This window comes from Ziziphus jujuba, chromosome 4, assembly GCF_031755915.1.
Source record: "Ziziphus jujuba cultivar Dongzao chromosome 4, ASM3175591v1".
Lineage (NCBI taxonomy): Eukaryota > Viridiplantae > Streptophyta > Magnoliopsida > Rosales > Rhamnaceae > Ziziphus > Ziziphus jujuba.
In genome coordinates this window covers 12,848,978-12,865,095 of record NC_083382.1, presented here as the reverse complement: position 1 = coordinate 12,865,095, position 16,118 = coordinate 12,848,978, and the positions used below count along the sequence as shown (strand labels likewise).

The following is a 16,118-nucleotide window of genomic DNA, read 5'->3' as shown; positions in this document are numbered from 1 at the left end:
ATATGGTCCTACCCCATAAATATATACTTTGTTTATTAATATTATAATATAATGTCCTTTCTATAAATGCCTGACTTGGGTTGGGTCAATGAAGGAAAGAGGAGCTGAAGAAAAAAAGGAAAGAAAGAGGAGCTGAAGGAAGGGTTCCAATTATTCTTTGGATCTTTCTGGTTTTTGCAATTTAATTATAACTATGATTAAATAAACAAAACCTAACAACTACAAAAGTGAGATACTGGGAATTATGAAGCAGCATGCACTATCTTTTTCGTCTGTCTTGGTGTTTTTATTTTTAGTCTTGGGATTTAACATTACAGCTTTGATCATCTTATGCACGAGGATGAAGAAGTGGGTCTAGTCCATATCATTATTTATATAAAGCGTAAACGTAAATTTTATACGCTTATATATTAACTTATTCATGTTTATAATTTAACTGTTCAAAAATTTGGATTTTTTGTTTGTTTGTTTGTTTATAAGAACAGACTTAGAATAGATTTTATTAGTGATTATCTCTTACAGTAATTTACCAAATAAAAAAAGAAATCTGATTGGGTGGTTATAATAGGGAAAATAACGTTATTTTTAAAAATAAAATATATGGGCCTTTAAGGTCCTAAATAAGATTCCAAACTAATAGATCCTATTTGTTACATTGAATCAGATTTCATATATATATATATATATATATATGTGTGGTACAGATAAGAATTTCATGAACTTAGCCATTATGGTTCTTTTTTTTTTTTTAATAATTTAAAATAAAAGCTGAATAAATGTGTCATGGATATCACACACTGTCTTAAGTCTCGTGCTTTTGGCATGCTAATTACATAATTGAATGGACCTATCATGTGTTTGTCATTATTGTTGGCTGTCACAGGGTGTGTTTTATTTCTAATTAATTTCTCAGTACCTTTTCCAAAGAAAACGAAAAGAAAAATAAATAAATAAAAATAAGGTGATAAGAACTCTTACGAGCCAGGAATCCCATTTCCACTGGGCCAAAAGCTGCCTTATGAACTGGACCATGTTTGCACTGCCACAGACCCTTGCCTACGTAAATCTCCAAAAAGGGCTTTTATGCTTAGCCCAAAGCTTGATTTTTTCATTTTTTTTTTTAATAATTTCACTCACCGAACAATTATGTATAAAAAAATAAAGAATAAAAAAACAAAAGTTGTGAGATTCAATAGTTTTAGGAAATCCAAGAATAAATTTCATTGATGAATATATGTACAACATATGCTAGGTACAGTATATCAATGAGATTTAGATAACTAAACTAAACCTAGTTACAAAGGAAAATGTTACACAGAATCAATTTAGAGATGCAACATATATTCCTAAGACCCTTTTAAATTAAAAACCAATCACGCTATTAAAAGATATCTATCATATATATATATATATATATATAATTTTTTTTTTTTTACTAGGATTGACATTATTTTTAAATGATAATTAGTAATGAAGCATTCTCATGTAGTTACAAGCTTACCAAGAAAAAAAAAATTAAAAAGTACAAGATCCAAAAACCAATTTTAATATGTTTTCAGTGTACAACGAGAGTACAAGCCTTGAAAGAAAAAAGAAAAAGAAAATTTAAAAAAAAAAAAAAAGTTACTAAATCAGTATCAAAAACAATCTAGCCAAAAGACAAAAAATAGGTAACTAGTTTATACAAGAATAAGATGCAGTTCCTAGTTTATAATAGATCCAAAATGATACTGGACTAAATCCTATCCCTATCACAAGCCAAGTTATTGGTAGCCATCATTTACCTAATTGATAAATGTATGCTGCGAGCTTTTTCAGGAAAATTTATCAACAAAGTCAGTATTTCTTTATACAATAATTTTGAATTTCAATATCCATATTTACAGTGATAAAATATAACCCATTTTATGAAATGCTTCAACTAGTGCAATTATATACTAAACAGACAAAGATGACAATTATTTATAAATTTGTAGAAGTTCACTAATTGAGTATCACATTCACATCTATATGACAAAGATTGTTTAAGCCGCCACAACTCAAACGACAGTTGCCAAACATTCATAGTCCTCAAATGGAGAACAAATACGTTTTGACAAGTATGGACATATAAACCTCACACCCTAAAACAGACCCATCCCACTAATATAAAATGTCAAAAAGTTCTTTAGACAAAATGTTACTATCTCAATTATTTTTATAGATATTTATTATCTAATTATATATTATTTTTTTGACTTATTTAGAGCATCTTCAAAAAACTTTTTAAAATAAAAAAGTATATTCTTTATACAAATAGTATTTTTTGAGATAACTAGTAAAATTTAAAAATACTTTCCAACAAAATTTTCTATTTATAGTTTTTATTTTTATTTTTTCTATAAACATTTATTGTTTTACTTGTAACCTCTCGTTTTTTATATAACTTACCCATATCTTAAATATTATAATAGTGGTATAGGAACATACGCTACATTTAATTAAATTTATATAATATTGAAATAAATAGTATTTTTGACTCTCTCATATGGAGAGCCAAACTAACTTTTTATATCAAAAAGTCAAAATAAAAAATCCACTAAAACTTTTTTTTAAATGTTATTTCTTTAAAATAAAGAGTATGATATATTTAAAGAATCTCCTAGAGATATTTTTAGTAGAAGTTAGTTTTAATTTTTCTAGTTATTAGCCATTATGTAGTTTTGGACGTGTTTGAACATGCTTTTAAAGCTTCAATAAATGCTTTTAAAAGTACTAAAAAAAAAAAAGACTTATGAAATGTTTATCAAAAAACTAAAGAGTGTTTTTTGGACAAAAAATAAGTATTAAAGGTGTTTCTTACTGGTGCTTTTCTATCTAAATACTTCGTAATTTATAAAAATAGGTATTAAATGCAATAGTTAAAATATAAAATAACAACTATAAATTCAAAATTGTTTTGCATTTTGTATAGTCAAACACTTTATCACTTATTATATAAAATACTTACTAATAAAAGTGCTACGAAAAATAAATACTTTTAAAAATAAGTATTTATTAAAAACAATTTCTAAACCTGTCCAGACACTATTTTATTAATTTGTAGGAATAATTTGTAATTAGTACTTAAATAGACTGTTTTCCATTTAAGGGAGAATCATTATTTTGATCTTGGGATTCCTTGGAAAAACCTATTTCAAGATTGGATTCCTTCAAAGAATCTATGCTATCTTCTATCTTCTTTTTGTTTCTATGTTTTTTTTAAAAAAAGTTAAAATTTATAAGTATATGAGTTTGTAACACATAAGGCATAGAATTGAAATTAATTTTATTTTTATTTTTCATTTTTATTTCATTTTACTATGCACCAATTCTATCATGGAGCCTTTATACATTCATAATCATTCTAAAATGCGCTTTAACAACAATTTAAAAAAAAAATGTTTCATTTATACTATATAAGTGATCTAAAAGTGATATAAAAAGATAAATAAAATTATTAGAATTAACACAAATACATAACATCAAATTCGAACAACATAAAATAGAGAAGACTATTGAAGAAGAAAAAGACTAACTACAATAAATAATGTTGTTGTAACTTGAAAGTTGAATAATACTATTTTTCAATAGGACAAACATTCCTCCAATATCAAAAAACTGAGATTTGAGAATCAAACTTCAAAATTCAAGTAAACATTGATTGCCCAAATTAAAGAGTGCATGTGGGATGTGACCATGGATGGATGCCCTCTTTCTTTTTCACAACAATATAGGCAAAAGGTCTTGTTTGTGGCACCCCAAATTTAACTGCCCTTACTTTTTGTTCCCTTCTTTCTGTTGCTTCCTCTTGTCTATGTTATCAATAAAAATAAAAATAAAAATAAATATAAATAATATTGATTTCCAACTCATCTATTGGTACTTTCCTCACCAAAACAAGAATGTTACAAACACCAAGTTGTTTAACACTAGTACTTACCAACTAATATAATAAATAATATGTCATTGTTTCATTACCTTGAATTGAACTTCATTTATTTATTTATTTATTTTAACACTACTCTTACTAATTAACGTGACCAATTTCAGTGGTTGGAAAATAAATAACACATGTTTTAGGAAATTGACATCTAATATGATATTTAAACTTTTATAAATTAAACCATAAAATAATTTTTATTTCTACTTCTTGAAGTTTTAATTTTTCTAAAAAAGTTTAATAACAACTTATTCTTTACTATTTTTTATTATAAAGCTTTTATAAAAGCCAAAAACTTTTCTATAGAACTGTACAAATATTTTTAAATTTTAAAAATAAAAAACAACCATTTTAGAAATCATATTAAATAAAGTTTAAAAATTTAAAATTTAAAATTTAAATTGAAACATTTAATTTTATTATTTTTATTTTAAAAATAACTATTTAATATTAGCCAGATGTATGAATTTTATTAATATCATTTACAATAATATTTTTGTTAACCTCGTATTAGCAAATTTCGCCAACTTGAACTTCCCAATCTATATTATTAATCATCCATGGCGTTGAATAAGAGAACCCAATTTTTTTTATCAAAAAATAATAATGATAAAAAATCCAGATCTGAGGAGGAGGATCATACCTCTCATATATTCTTCCCAACCTGTCAAACAATCCATGATTGATGATTGATCCCACTGGACCCAACTTAACACGGATGACCGCATCCCAGCACGTGGTCGGTGACTTGCTCGCCACATTGGCAGATATTTATTGGATGAAACGTACGGCACAGAATGTGTTCAAGGGATCTACTGTGGGATCCACTAAGGGGGATGGTGGGGTCCGTATCACCGCCCCAACTGAAAGTCTCTGAAGGCTTTTTGAAGAACTTTTTGGGTTTTGTTTGGCAGTTAGCCCCAATGAATGAGTTGGAGGGTTTGAATGAAACGGCACGTAGGGGGAGGTATGACTACAATCATGCTCCTTCACTCTCGCATCTCGAGGTTCCATCACCTGCCTGCTAGCGTACGGAGTTTTTCAGTTCAATGTATATATATATATATATATATATAAGTATTTGTTGGGATCTACAATATTAATCTTTACTGCTTTGTTGGGGTAAATTTTTTTTTTTTCTTATTTTTAGCATTTTGGATTTGGAATCAAAATACCAACAATCATCATCTTGTTTTTGCCCCTTTTTTTTAAATGAAATTATTTTTTGGATAATTATGATATTATATTATATACATTATCGAATTTATCAATTTATATAGTACATGTATTATTTAGTTTATCATTTTATATATAAAAAATATATTTATTATTATTTAATTAATTAACCTATTAATATAATTTAAAAATAAATAAATAAAATTTTTAAAATATAAATATTATTAATTATAATCCAATCAAATATATATACATAGGCATTTCTAATATTACTGGACTATATAATACCTATATTATTATTCAATTGAAAATAATTTATGCATAAAACAATTAACTCTTTTTAGTCATGATAAAAATAGCTAATGCATAAAACAATTAACTCTATTTAGTCATCTTTGTTTTGCTGGGTTCCTAGATTTGAAAATCAGGTGGCTTATTTTTTGGCTTCGTGGGCAAGAAAATCTTGTTATTTTGGGGAGATTTCAAATGTCTTGTTTCCTCGTCTCTTTTGGAATATTATGAGGGAGGATGAAGCTAAACGTTGATTTTCTTGTTGTATTTTTTAGTGTGCATGGTTACGTATGAATATTTTAGCAAAAGAAAAAAAAAACAATTAACAATTATTTTCTTATTTACCAATCTTTTAAAAAAAGTGCATGAAATTTTTCATATTCATATTAAATTTATCATTTTTATTCTCAAAAAAATGTCTTTAATTACCATATACTATATTGATAAAATTATCATTCGTTAGATCATTAACAATTAATCAAGGACTTGAATGAATTATTATTTTTTATATCCTGGAGATTTAAAATACGAACTGAGTTTTTCTACCTGAACACAATGGGCAGGATGAGGATGAGAAGTGACCAAATTTGTCTTTCTTGCACTATTTGTACCTTAGACTCGAATTTCACTTATTCTTTGAGGTGAGATAAGATGAGAAATCATAATAATGGAATGGCTTGTCCTCATCCGGCTACTCCTATCAATTAAACTTTGAATTTTTTTTTATAGAATAGCCCATTTACAAACTGCCAATATTTTTTGCTTTAAATTTTTTTACCTTTTATGAGTTTCATTTTTTTATTACACCAACCCTCATTATAGGTATATATGATATTGTGGAATATTGCATGTGAGTAAACGACCTCATTGTAGGTATATATGACATTGTGAAATACTGCATGTGAGTAAACGAAAAAAAAAAAAAAAAAAAAAATTAGTGGTGTCGTTTGGTAGTATGCTTAACTTTTAATTTTCATTGTAGTTTTTTTCTATTTAATTGTCTATAATTTACTTATATTAAGTATTAGTTAATGATAATTATAGTTTATTTTAAATATCTTAAACAATTATAAACTTGAATAAAAGGGAAAAAAATAAAAATTTAAAATCAAAACAATTTGAGGTTGTGTTTAATTTGGTATTTGTGTTTTTCTTTTTCTTTCTTAAGTTTATAGTTAATTTGGATGTCTCTAACTAACAGAACATAAAAAAATTATACACAATTAAATAGAAAAAAAGTAAAAAACAAAAAAAAATAAAAATCACATTATCAATTGGTATTTAATTTTTGTTTAATAAAAATAGAAAATAAAATTTTTTTTTTAATTAATTAACTAGGGAGGGAGGATTTGATTACCAGGTTTTGAATAAAGGTTCTGAATATTATCACCAGTGGTCAATTGATAACTAAGTTGTTTCAAAGAGATAACATGAAAAATAAGTGATATGACACTAGGCTTGTGAATTGTCCTCCTCCTCTAAGAGGTTGAGTTGAAGATCGACGGCCATAATATGTTCTAGTGATGGATACGGTTTGGTTGGTTCGGTTTCTGGTAACAAAATCAAACCGAACTAAAATTCTAACGTCAACCCAATCCAAAACATTCGATGAGAAAAAAAGCAAGCTACATAGGTTAGATGTTGGCATATTATTGTATTTTATAAAAATAAAAAATTGAGTTTAAATGTTAAATTATAATTAGCATGGGCTTTTAAAATAATTTTAGGCTTAAATATTTAAAACATTTTTAAACTTAAGCTTTCTATTGATTTTTAAACTTTTATACTACATCTCAAAATTGAATAATTAAACATGAAGCATAAATTGTAACTATATATATATATATTAATATTTAAGCCATTATAAATATATATAATAACAAGAAGATGTAATAAATAAACATCATAGATAAATGTTCTATTATTAAAAATAAAATATAAATATTATAAAATGTCAATATAAAAAATAAACAAATAATATATAATTCATTGTTTGAAAATATTAATTAGTAGTTGGGCTTGGTTTAGTTGAACTGGATGAAAAACTCTTGAATCCAAGCCGAACTATTTGGCTTTTTAAAATTTTAAACCAAACCAAATTGATTAATGCCAAACAACAACCTAAATTAAACTAATTGGTTCAATTCCGATGATTTAAACAGTCTGATTAAAAAGCTGGAAGTGAATTGTTGAGCTCGTGTAATTGAAAACCAACCAAACTAAAGAGAGGCCGGACTTAAGGGATATTTGTAATTTTCAAAAGGGTAATACTATTACTACAAAAAATTTTTTACCAAAAAATTAGTAATTAATTATATAATAGGTTTTTAATAATGGTTAAATTGATACTGTTTTATATTTATGAATAATAAAACTATTAAAAATATATCAATTCAACGTACATTAAAATTTTAAAAATTTTTTTGATCATTTTAAATTAAAACTCTCTAGTTCAAAAATAAAATTAAAAAAAAAAAGAAAAAAGAAAAAGAAAGAAGAAAATATTTAGATGCTGGCGATAGTTAGATGCACGATGATTGCATACCCGAGAGTGGATGGAAAGCAGCCATATGAGTTAAAACAAAAGTGGGTCCGGGAGTCATGAGGGGTCAAACTCCGTCGTCTAACTGGATATTGGGACCCACTAATTTTGGATTGGATCTGGAAAGAAAGATGGTTTTCCTAGAGTGGGCACAAGGTCATAGGCGATAGGATGTGCCACGTCAGTATTTTAATCGTTTCTCATAAGTAAATTATACTTATTGGTAGCCTGGGAGCCACCCTAAACACCGCCCTTTCCTTTTTGCCTATCTCTTGATGACTTAGCTGATGTTGAAGTCCTAATTTTTTTTTTTCTAATTTCTTCAATTATCTTGATTTTTTAACCTCCATTTTTTCAAGCACACCTTTGTTATTTTCATTACCAAAAACCAAATTAAAAATTTTAAAATATAAACACTATTATTTTTTCTTCTTATATATATATATATATGTATACACACATTTGAAGAATGCAAGGGGAAGGAAACGTGTTTAAGAAGAAGAAGAAGAAGAAAATTGAATAAATGGCTAAAAAACACAACTATATATATGTATATATTTGGCATAAAAGTGTGTAAACATATATAGCTTACAAATGGGTCTATATGCTTATAAAAAATAGGACCTACAACTAATTATTCCATTTATTACAAAGGAGAAAGAAGAAACTCAAATCCAAATGAAATTTTGTTTACATTTTACAAAGTAATTATTAATTATTACATACAACTTGGGTTAGAAAGTGAAAGAAAAAAGTTGTAAGAGGAGGTAATCCCACAAGGTCGACTGCACAAAGCACAAAACCACAAGAAGAAGTGGATGATCATGATGGGTTATAAGGAAAAGAAAACAATTGAGTTCCATTATTTTGACAATTTATTCTTTTATTTATTTATTTTTTTTAAAACTTTTTTTTCTACACCCAATATTCCAAACATTAGAAACAAAAATCCTTACAAATAAAGTTAAAACTATAGAGTAAAATCTATCACATTTGTTTAACATTATTACCAAACATGCTCTCGACTAGTGATTCAGTGAATATCAAGGTGTCAAATCCCAAGATTCCTCTTTCTCATATCCGTTCCCACCCACCACCTCTAGCACCCTATTTATTTATTTTATTTTTTCCTCTTATTAAAATAAATGCTAATACCTTAGTTTAACCTCTCTTTCTATATAAACCATTCTCATTCACTCACTCTTCCATCCCCACCACTACTCTCTCCGCTTTCAAGACTCCCTTCATTTGCTTAGTCTCTCTCTCACCCTCAATACTTTTACGTCTCTCTAGCTACTTCATTTCCATGGCCACTGCAGAGGTATATATATTTTACATATAGTTTCATATGTACATATAATAATATTTATACCAAAGTATTGATAATTTTTTTTTTTTTTTGAATCAAGCTGATCATGCAGCAAAAAGTATTCACTTGAATAAGTATGTACACGCATAACGATACTAATCTTTGTGAAACTCAATTTGATCAATATGGTTGAATTGATTTGTATTCTTTCTTTTATTTTTATTATTTTATTATTTTTTGTGTTTTTCATTTGGTGATTTTGTTTTATTTTGATTTTGAATCATATATATATATATATGGTTGGAAATTAATTAAGATGTTAATGGTTACTTATTAATGAATGATGCACAGGTTGTAACAGCAACAACAGCCCTCCAAGAGGAGAAAGTTGAGGAGGTTAAGACTGAAGAGACTACTAAAACTGCTCCTCCTCCTCCTCCAGCTACTGCTGCTGTAGAAGAAGAGGTTGTCTCTACTCCAGCAGAGCCTGCAGCTGTTGCACAGGAACCAAAAGACACAGAAACTACAACTGTAAGCGAGGAGGAGAAGCCAAAGGATACCGAAAGCGTCGAACAGACACCACCACCACCACCACCACCAGCTACAGAGGAAAAGAAGGAAGAGACTACTAAGGAAGAACCAGCTGAAACTGATCAACCTGCAGTTGAAGCAGTTGAGAAGGAAGAGGTCAAGGCTGTGACTGAGCCAGCAGAGCCTACAGTTGTGAAGGAGGAGACCAAAGAGAAGGAGGAAGAGTCTCCGGCACCGGAAACCGAAGCGGAAGCTCCGAAAGAAGAGGAGAAGGAGGAGGTTAAGGAAGAAGAGAAAGCAGTTGTGGAGTCTGCTACTGCAGAGGAGAAAGTTAGCACTGAAGCTCCAGCAGTTGAGAAAGCCGAGTAAAAAACCAAGCTTTTTGTTATGAGAGAGAGTGTGGTTTTTTCTAAGTTGGGATCCTTTGTTTGTATTAAGTGAGTCGGGGTGGGGGTATTTTCGGGTTTGCATTAATTTAGTGGGGGTCTAATTCTAATAATGAGGGATATCTAGGTATAAAAATCGGGTTTGTGGTTATGGAATCAAAAAGGGTAGGAAATTTACCTCACTTGGGGTTTCTCTCACTCAGTACCAGCTTCCCACATGGCAAAATACATTGGTTCTTTGGAGGATATATATATATATATATATATGTTCATATAACATATATATCATATATGTGTTGCTGTTGTGCCATTTGGGAGTTGGTCCAATTTGGTTCCTAAGTAGGGTTTAATGAATTCTATCAGGGTTAATACATATATATGTATGTGTTTGATAGAAAATGGGTCGGTTTGATGTTATTTGTTGAATAATAAAAAGTACAGTACTACTTTTTGTTTGTTTTATAATTGTCTCAAATGCATTTTGTTTTCAACTTAATTTCTTGTATATAATATATAAGGGCAGAATACGTTACCAAATAAAATATATTGACAACAGTATATATGTCTTTCAATTGGATTATGCAGAGTAAATAAAGATTAAAATTTTAGATAGTGTGTTTGCGCTGTCAAATTCTGAACAAAAATCTTGAATTAAGTATGGGTTTCACATGGAATATATCCAAGTGAACCATGTGGTAGCACATGATGTTATTAGACATACAGCTTTTTGTGGTTATACAAGCTAACTAATAAGTATGGGAAACATTTAGACATGCACGGTTCATCATCCTTTGACAACTAATTTCAATGATAGAAGTCACTTTTAATGCCACAAAATTTTCAACCTTTACAAAATAACTAATTATTATTTTCATATTAGATAATGGTTGTGTGCATAAACATACAACACATATGATATATTTTCTTTTCTTTTGGTTAATTAGTGAGCTTGTTTTTGCGCCAGAGCTGCCTTGAATCATCACTAGCTTTTCATACATTTATTAATTTATAAATTACTTTTCTCATATATATATATATATATATGTATATATATATATATATATTTTTAACATACCATTATACTTTCAATAAAAGAAATCAATGTATTGTAAAACCAAAATATATAACACAGCAAAACTTAAACCATGTATCCTTTTGATCATTTTCCCCTCTTCAAATCTAAGCCTTTTTTTATTATTATCAAAAAAGCCTTTCTTTTTATTTTATTTTATTTTTATATAATCAATATATAATTGATATGGTATCACAAACCATTTATAATCCAACATTTAAAGCATTTTTTGAGATTTACATACTTTTTTTTTTTTTTTTTGTTTAATTGTATAAGTTGCTCGGTTTACTTACATATATGATAATTGGAAATAAATGTGGAGGGCATGACCAATCAGCTATTACGTGTAATCCCTTATCCTCCCATAGCACACAAAATACCAAGCGTTTAGGCCTTTTATGAAGTCTTTTGAAGTGCCACATTCTACGTTGATATATTGCTTTTGACCACGTCGTCAATGGCAACGTTAGCAGCCTTGTATGCCAATGGACCCCACTTTGGTTTACCCTTTACGTTTTCAAAAAGTAAACATGGATTAATTATTACAGGAAAGTGCCTTAAAGTTAAGTTTTCCATATCTTGTATAATATTAAGCTATAATAAATATTAAGGATATTAACACAAATATATCCTAAATTATATATATATTTTGGTATTTTATATTTTAATTTTTTTTTAACATTTTGCATTTTAAACTTCATTTTTTTATTCTTCTTTTTTTTTTTCCTGTTAATTTTTTTTTTTTTTTTACAGATTTGTTTCATGGTTGATATATGGGACAAATATATCCTAAATTATATATATATTTTGGTATTTTATATTTTATTTTTTTTAACATTTTGCATTTTAAATTTCATTTTTTTTATCTTTCATTTTTTTTTCTGTTAATTTTTTTACAAATTTGTTTCATGGTTGATATATGGGACAAAAAATAAAAATGCAAAGTGTGATTTTATATAATTTAGAATGCAACATACAAATTATTTAAATAAAAAAATTAATTAAAATACAAAAAAAAACTATCAAATAATACTATTGTATTTATAAGAAGCTTGTAAAAAAATTAAAAAAATAAAAATGTAATTTTTCAAAAATAAAAATAAAAATCTTAACATAAGTATATATCCTAAAAAGATAAATAAATAAAGACCAATAAAAAAAATTGAACATGCATTAAAATAATAAAGTAATTTGGTGAAAGAATACACATTAGAAAATTTTATAATTATCTTTTTTTTTCTAAATAATAAATATAAATATAAAAAATACATTTAATAAATAAAAATAATATATTTTATAATAAATAATTTTCCAATTGTTTAAGATTTTATAAATGGCTTATACTTTGGTTATGGGTCATTAATTTTTATTTATTTATTTAGAATCTTTATAATATGTACAAATTATTTTTTGAATTTTATAAAAATAAAATAGATATTATTTAAAATTTTTGCTCCATATGCATTTTGTACCCTAAATTATATAAAATTGTATTTTACATTTTCATTATTTATCTCATTTATTAGCCATATAACATTTGTTAAAAAGTTAATAGAAAAAGAGAAGAAGATGCAACAGTGCAAACAAAAATAAAATTTAAAATATTAAAAAAAAATTAAAACGTAAAATATTGAAATTTATATAGTTTAATGTATATTGATGCTAATATGAAATATCGTTATATACTAATTAGCTAAGGATTATTGAATTTGTGGCGAGCTTTGCCTTTTCCTCCATAAAAATTCAAAAGCAAACATAGGGCTAATAACATTGGATGGCCATTGGTTTCCTACCATCGACGTAGACACTTAATTTATTTTTATTTTTTTATTATTTATTTTTCTGACTCATATTTAATTCTTTCTAACTGGAACTTAAAAAACTTGCTCCAATGGCTCCAATTTTTTTCCACCGTTGAAAATGGCCAAACCACTCACAACCCCAACAGCACCAACAATAGTAGGTGGAAGAGGCAGAGATGAAGTGTACGTAGCAGCGGTGCCTCTGAGGGCCACCAAAGGCCCTGCTCAGCTGCTTAGGTCTGCTGCTTACTCTCTCAATCTCTGGGATTTCCAGCATTTCATGGTCATCATTAAACCCCAAATACCACCATCTCCGTCTCAGGTTCCCTCTTCTTCAACCTCCCATTCCCCACATGGGAATTTTTTTTTTTTTTTTTTTTGGGTTGTTTTCTAGTATTTCTTCATAATTTTTTTTTCCCGGTTCTCTTGGGATAATCCTTAACATGGGTCTTTGAATTATGAATATTTATCCTATAGTAATATATTGAAATGGGTATGCCTTTGGATTTCCACCTATTTCTTTTAGATGTTCGTCTCAGTACATGTCTTTCAGCTGTCACTGTGTGCTATCTAAAAAATTACCGACTTTCTAGCTCACAGAATTGCTTGAATCTTTGTGTTTGTGATGTAAATTAGAAGCAGACCCAGAAACTGTATGGAAAATATGTGTACCTGGGCTTTGTTTATTGCAAAAGTTGAAGCTCCACTTCCACTTATAATCTCTTATATGCAGGCTCTGGTTTATGATTTTCAACCTAAAGATCCTGAAAACTTATATGCAGCACTTGCAGTAATATCTAATAAAGCAATACCAGGTGATCTTACTCCGTTCTGTCTTTCTCTTTTTAAAGTTTGCTCAATCTCCAAATAAAGAAATAGAATGGTTTATATGTGAGTTCTATGTTGTTTTAAAGTTCATAGTACCAAATGGTGGAAAATTTAGAATTTATCAGATTTAAATATTTTGCACAATGTGTTCTGCAAACATCAATAACCAAAGTCAAAAAAGTATAGAAATTGGTGTAGCTGGAACCATGGTTTAGTTCCGGACATGTCCTATTTTCTGCAGTAGTTGGTTATTCAAACTCCTTTTAGATAAAACTGTATTAAAAGTTGTTTAGTTTCTTTTTCTTAAATACCGTATGGAATTCTTTATTAAAAGGTTGTTTAGTTTCTTTTTCTTAATATACCGTATAGAATTCTATGTGTCAGCTTGAGAACATTCTAGGCTTATCTAAATTAACAAATGCCTACAAGAACATGAATACCAATTTGACTGTTTGAACTTGATTCCTTGCTGAGAGATTGATTATCAGTGCGATCTTTTGCGATGTTTGGTTTATAAGTGTACCTTTGTAATGTCTAAGCATGGAATTTAGCATATAGCCCCTTGATGGTAGAGAATTAATCACAGCTTCACTAAGAATTATCTGTGGTAAAACTATAACTGAAGATCTGGAGGAGAGAATATTTAGATTGTGCTTGTTGTAATTATTTTTACAAATTTTGCAAAGAATGTTTGCTTAGATCCAAATGTTGAAGAATTACTTTTTGTTAATTGGTACTTTAATGGTGTCTTTTCTCTCTGTTAGGAGCTGTTCTGAGTAGGAAGTTATCTAAATTGCCAAGATCCAAATGCTGGTTTGTTGGGTCTTCCAAAGGGAATGCTGTAGATATGGCATGTGAATTCAACAAAAATTGGGAAAGTAATTTGTGGGTTGGCCATCATGACTGTCGGGACTATACAAATGGTAATAACTATCTCTGTTTCTCTGCCTCTCTGCCTCTCTGCCTCTCTGTGTATAGCTTTCAGTACGTATATTATGCATAAAGATTAATAGCAAATGCAGTAAATGTTTGGGGAACACCAAGTATCTGCCATTCATATTTACCAAAAAAGAATTAAAAAAAAAAAGTATCTGCCATTCATTTTCATGTAACAGAATGTGATTCAACCTAGTAGCCTGAGCCTTAATCGTTTTCTGTAATTTTGAAGGTTTGGTTGAGTCGTTAACTGGAGAAAAATATGTGTTGGAGCGCTTGAGGACAAGCATGGGTAGTCTGAGGTAACGCATCAGCTTAGTCTTCTAGCTAGCTGACAGCTAAATGCTATCGGGTCTCTTGTTTCCTCAATCGTTTAGGCATTTGCATATAATTTTGTTTTAAATTAGTCCTTGGATTTATGAACTTTTAGCAGAAAAGTTAATTGTTTCACATGGTGATGCAAATGTTTGTTACACTATTATCCACTTAAACTGTAGATATATCATGTCTTTTTCCTCATTCTGTTCCTAAATCTTGGATTAAATGAGAAGAGAGAACAAAATTATACAATAATTATGTTGCTAGTGATCAATTTAAGGCCCTTTGATAGTAAATATTTATCACCATGTGTTTTCAAACTTTTATATAGAAGAAGCTAAAACATGGTGTATAGCAATTTCTGTAAATAGATGGAGTAATTAGTTGTACACATTGGCTCTAGACAATACAGAAAAATAGAATTTAGAAGAAGTTTGATCCACAAATATCCCAATTTCTTCACCGACCTTGAGCCTCCTCCTAACAACAAAATGAGTTACCCAACCACGTTTAAACCCAAAGACTTGGCCATTCCTGACCTTCCTGAATGATAGCTCAAACTCAGTCAACTCTGTGTCTAAATCCACCATCTTTACCCTCACATCTTCTCCTTGCTTTGCTTTTTCAACTTTATCACTGGTCATGTTGCCAAATATATGTTCCGTTTCTGTTTTTGTGAACTTGAACATTCGGTCTAGTGCGATGTCTGGTTCAATGAGGATCTTCTTGATCTTCCATGGGTTCTGATACATTTGATGTACAACCATTGCCTCACTTTCTTTCCCAATTTCTGAAGCCATTTCTCAAACTTTTTTTCTCTTGCTAGTCTGCAATTTTGCATATTAGGAAACGACTATTTATTGCTGTTGCATTTGAAATGGTAGGCACAGGAGTGGATTTTGCTTTAAATCCTTCAAAGAAACCGCATGCGCAATGACTTTTTTTTTTTTTTTTTGGTTTCCCCTC

The 16,118-nt window shown here is 28.5% G+C and overlaps 3 protein-coding genes across 3 annotated transcripts; 2 read left to right on the top strand and 1 right to left on the bottom strand.

Moving 5' to 3' along the window:
* The first annotated feature begins 9,133 nt into the window (after window positions 1–9,133).
* Window positions 9,134–10,661, top strand: LOC125421901 (major latex allergen Hev b 5-like). The gene is made up of 2 exons (XM_048471953.2): window positions 9,134–9,291; window positions 9,631–10,661. The coding sequence occupies exons 1-2, from the start codon at window positions 9,277–9,279 to the stop codon at window positions 10,177–10,179; spliced, it is 564 nt and encodes a 187-aa protein (XP_048327910.2). The 5' UTR covers window positions 9,134–9,276; the 3' UTR covers window positions 10,180–10,661.
* A 2,403-nt stretch (window positions 10,662–13,064) lies between these two features.
* Window positions 13,065–15,353, top strand: LOC107416990 (uncharacterized). The gene is made up of 4 exons (XM_016025545.4): window positions 13,065–13,392; window positions 13,804–13,885; window positions 14,663–14,821; window positions 15,067–15,353. Exons 1-4 carry the CDS (start codon window positions 13,189–13,191, stop codon window positions 15,138–15,140), a joined length of 519 nt encoding a protein of 172 aa, XP_015881031.3. The 5' UTR covers window positions 13,065–13,188; the 3' UTR covers window positions 15,141–15,353.
* Window positions 15,354–15,532: 179 nt separating this feature from the next.
* Window positions 15,533–15,952, bottom strand: LOC107416984 (B3 domain-containing protein At5g26805). The gene has a single exon (XM_016025536.1). It carries the CDS (start codon window positions 15,950–15,952, stop codon window positions 15,533–15,535), a length of 420 nt encoding a protein of 139 aa, XP_015881022.1.
* Between the last annotated feature and the right edge of the window lie 166 nt (window positions 15,953–16,118).

Coding starts and splice junctions, on each gene's coding strand:
- LOC107416990 (XM_016025545.4), top strand. CDS start 13,189: ATGGCCAAACCACTCACAACCCCAACAGCACCAACAATAGTAGGTGGA. Junction 13,886..14,662: donor ATCTAATAAAGCAATACCAG/GTGATCTTACTC, acceptor TCTCTCTGTTAG/GAGCTGTTCTGAGTAGGAAG. Junction 14,822..15,066: donor CTGTCGGGACTATACAAATG/GTAATAACTATC, acceptor GTAATTTTGAAG/GTTTGGTTGAGTCGTTAACT.
- LOC107416984 (XM_016025536.1), bottom strand. CDS start 15,952: ATGGCTTCAGAAATTGGGAAAGAAAGTGAGGCAATGGTTGTACATCAA.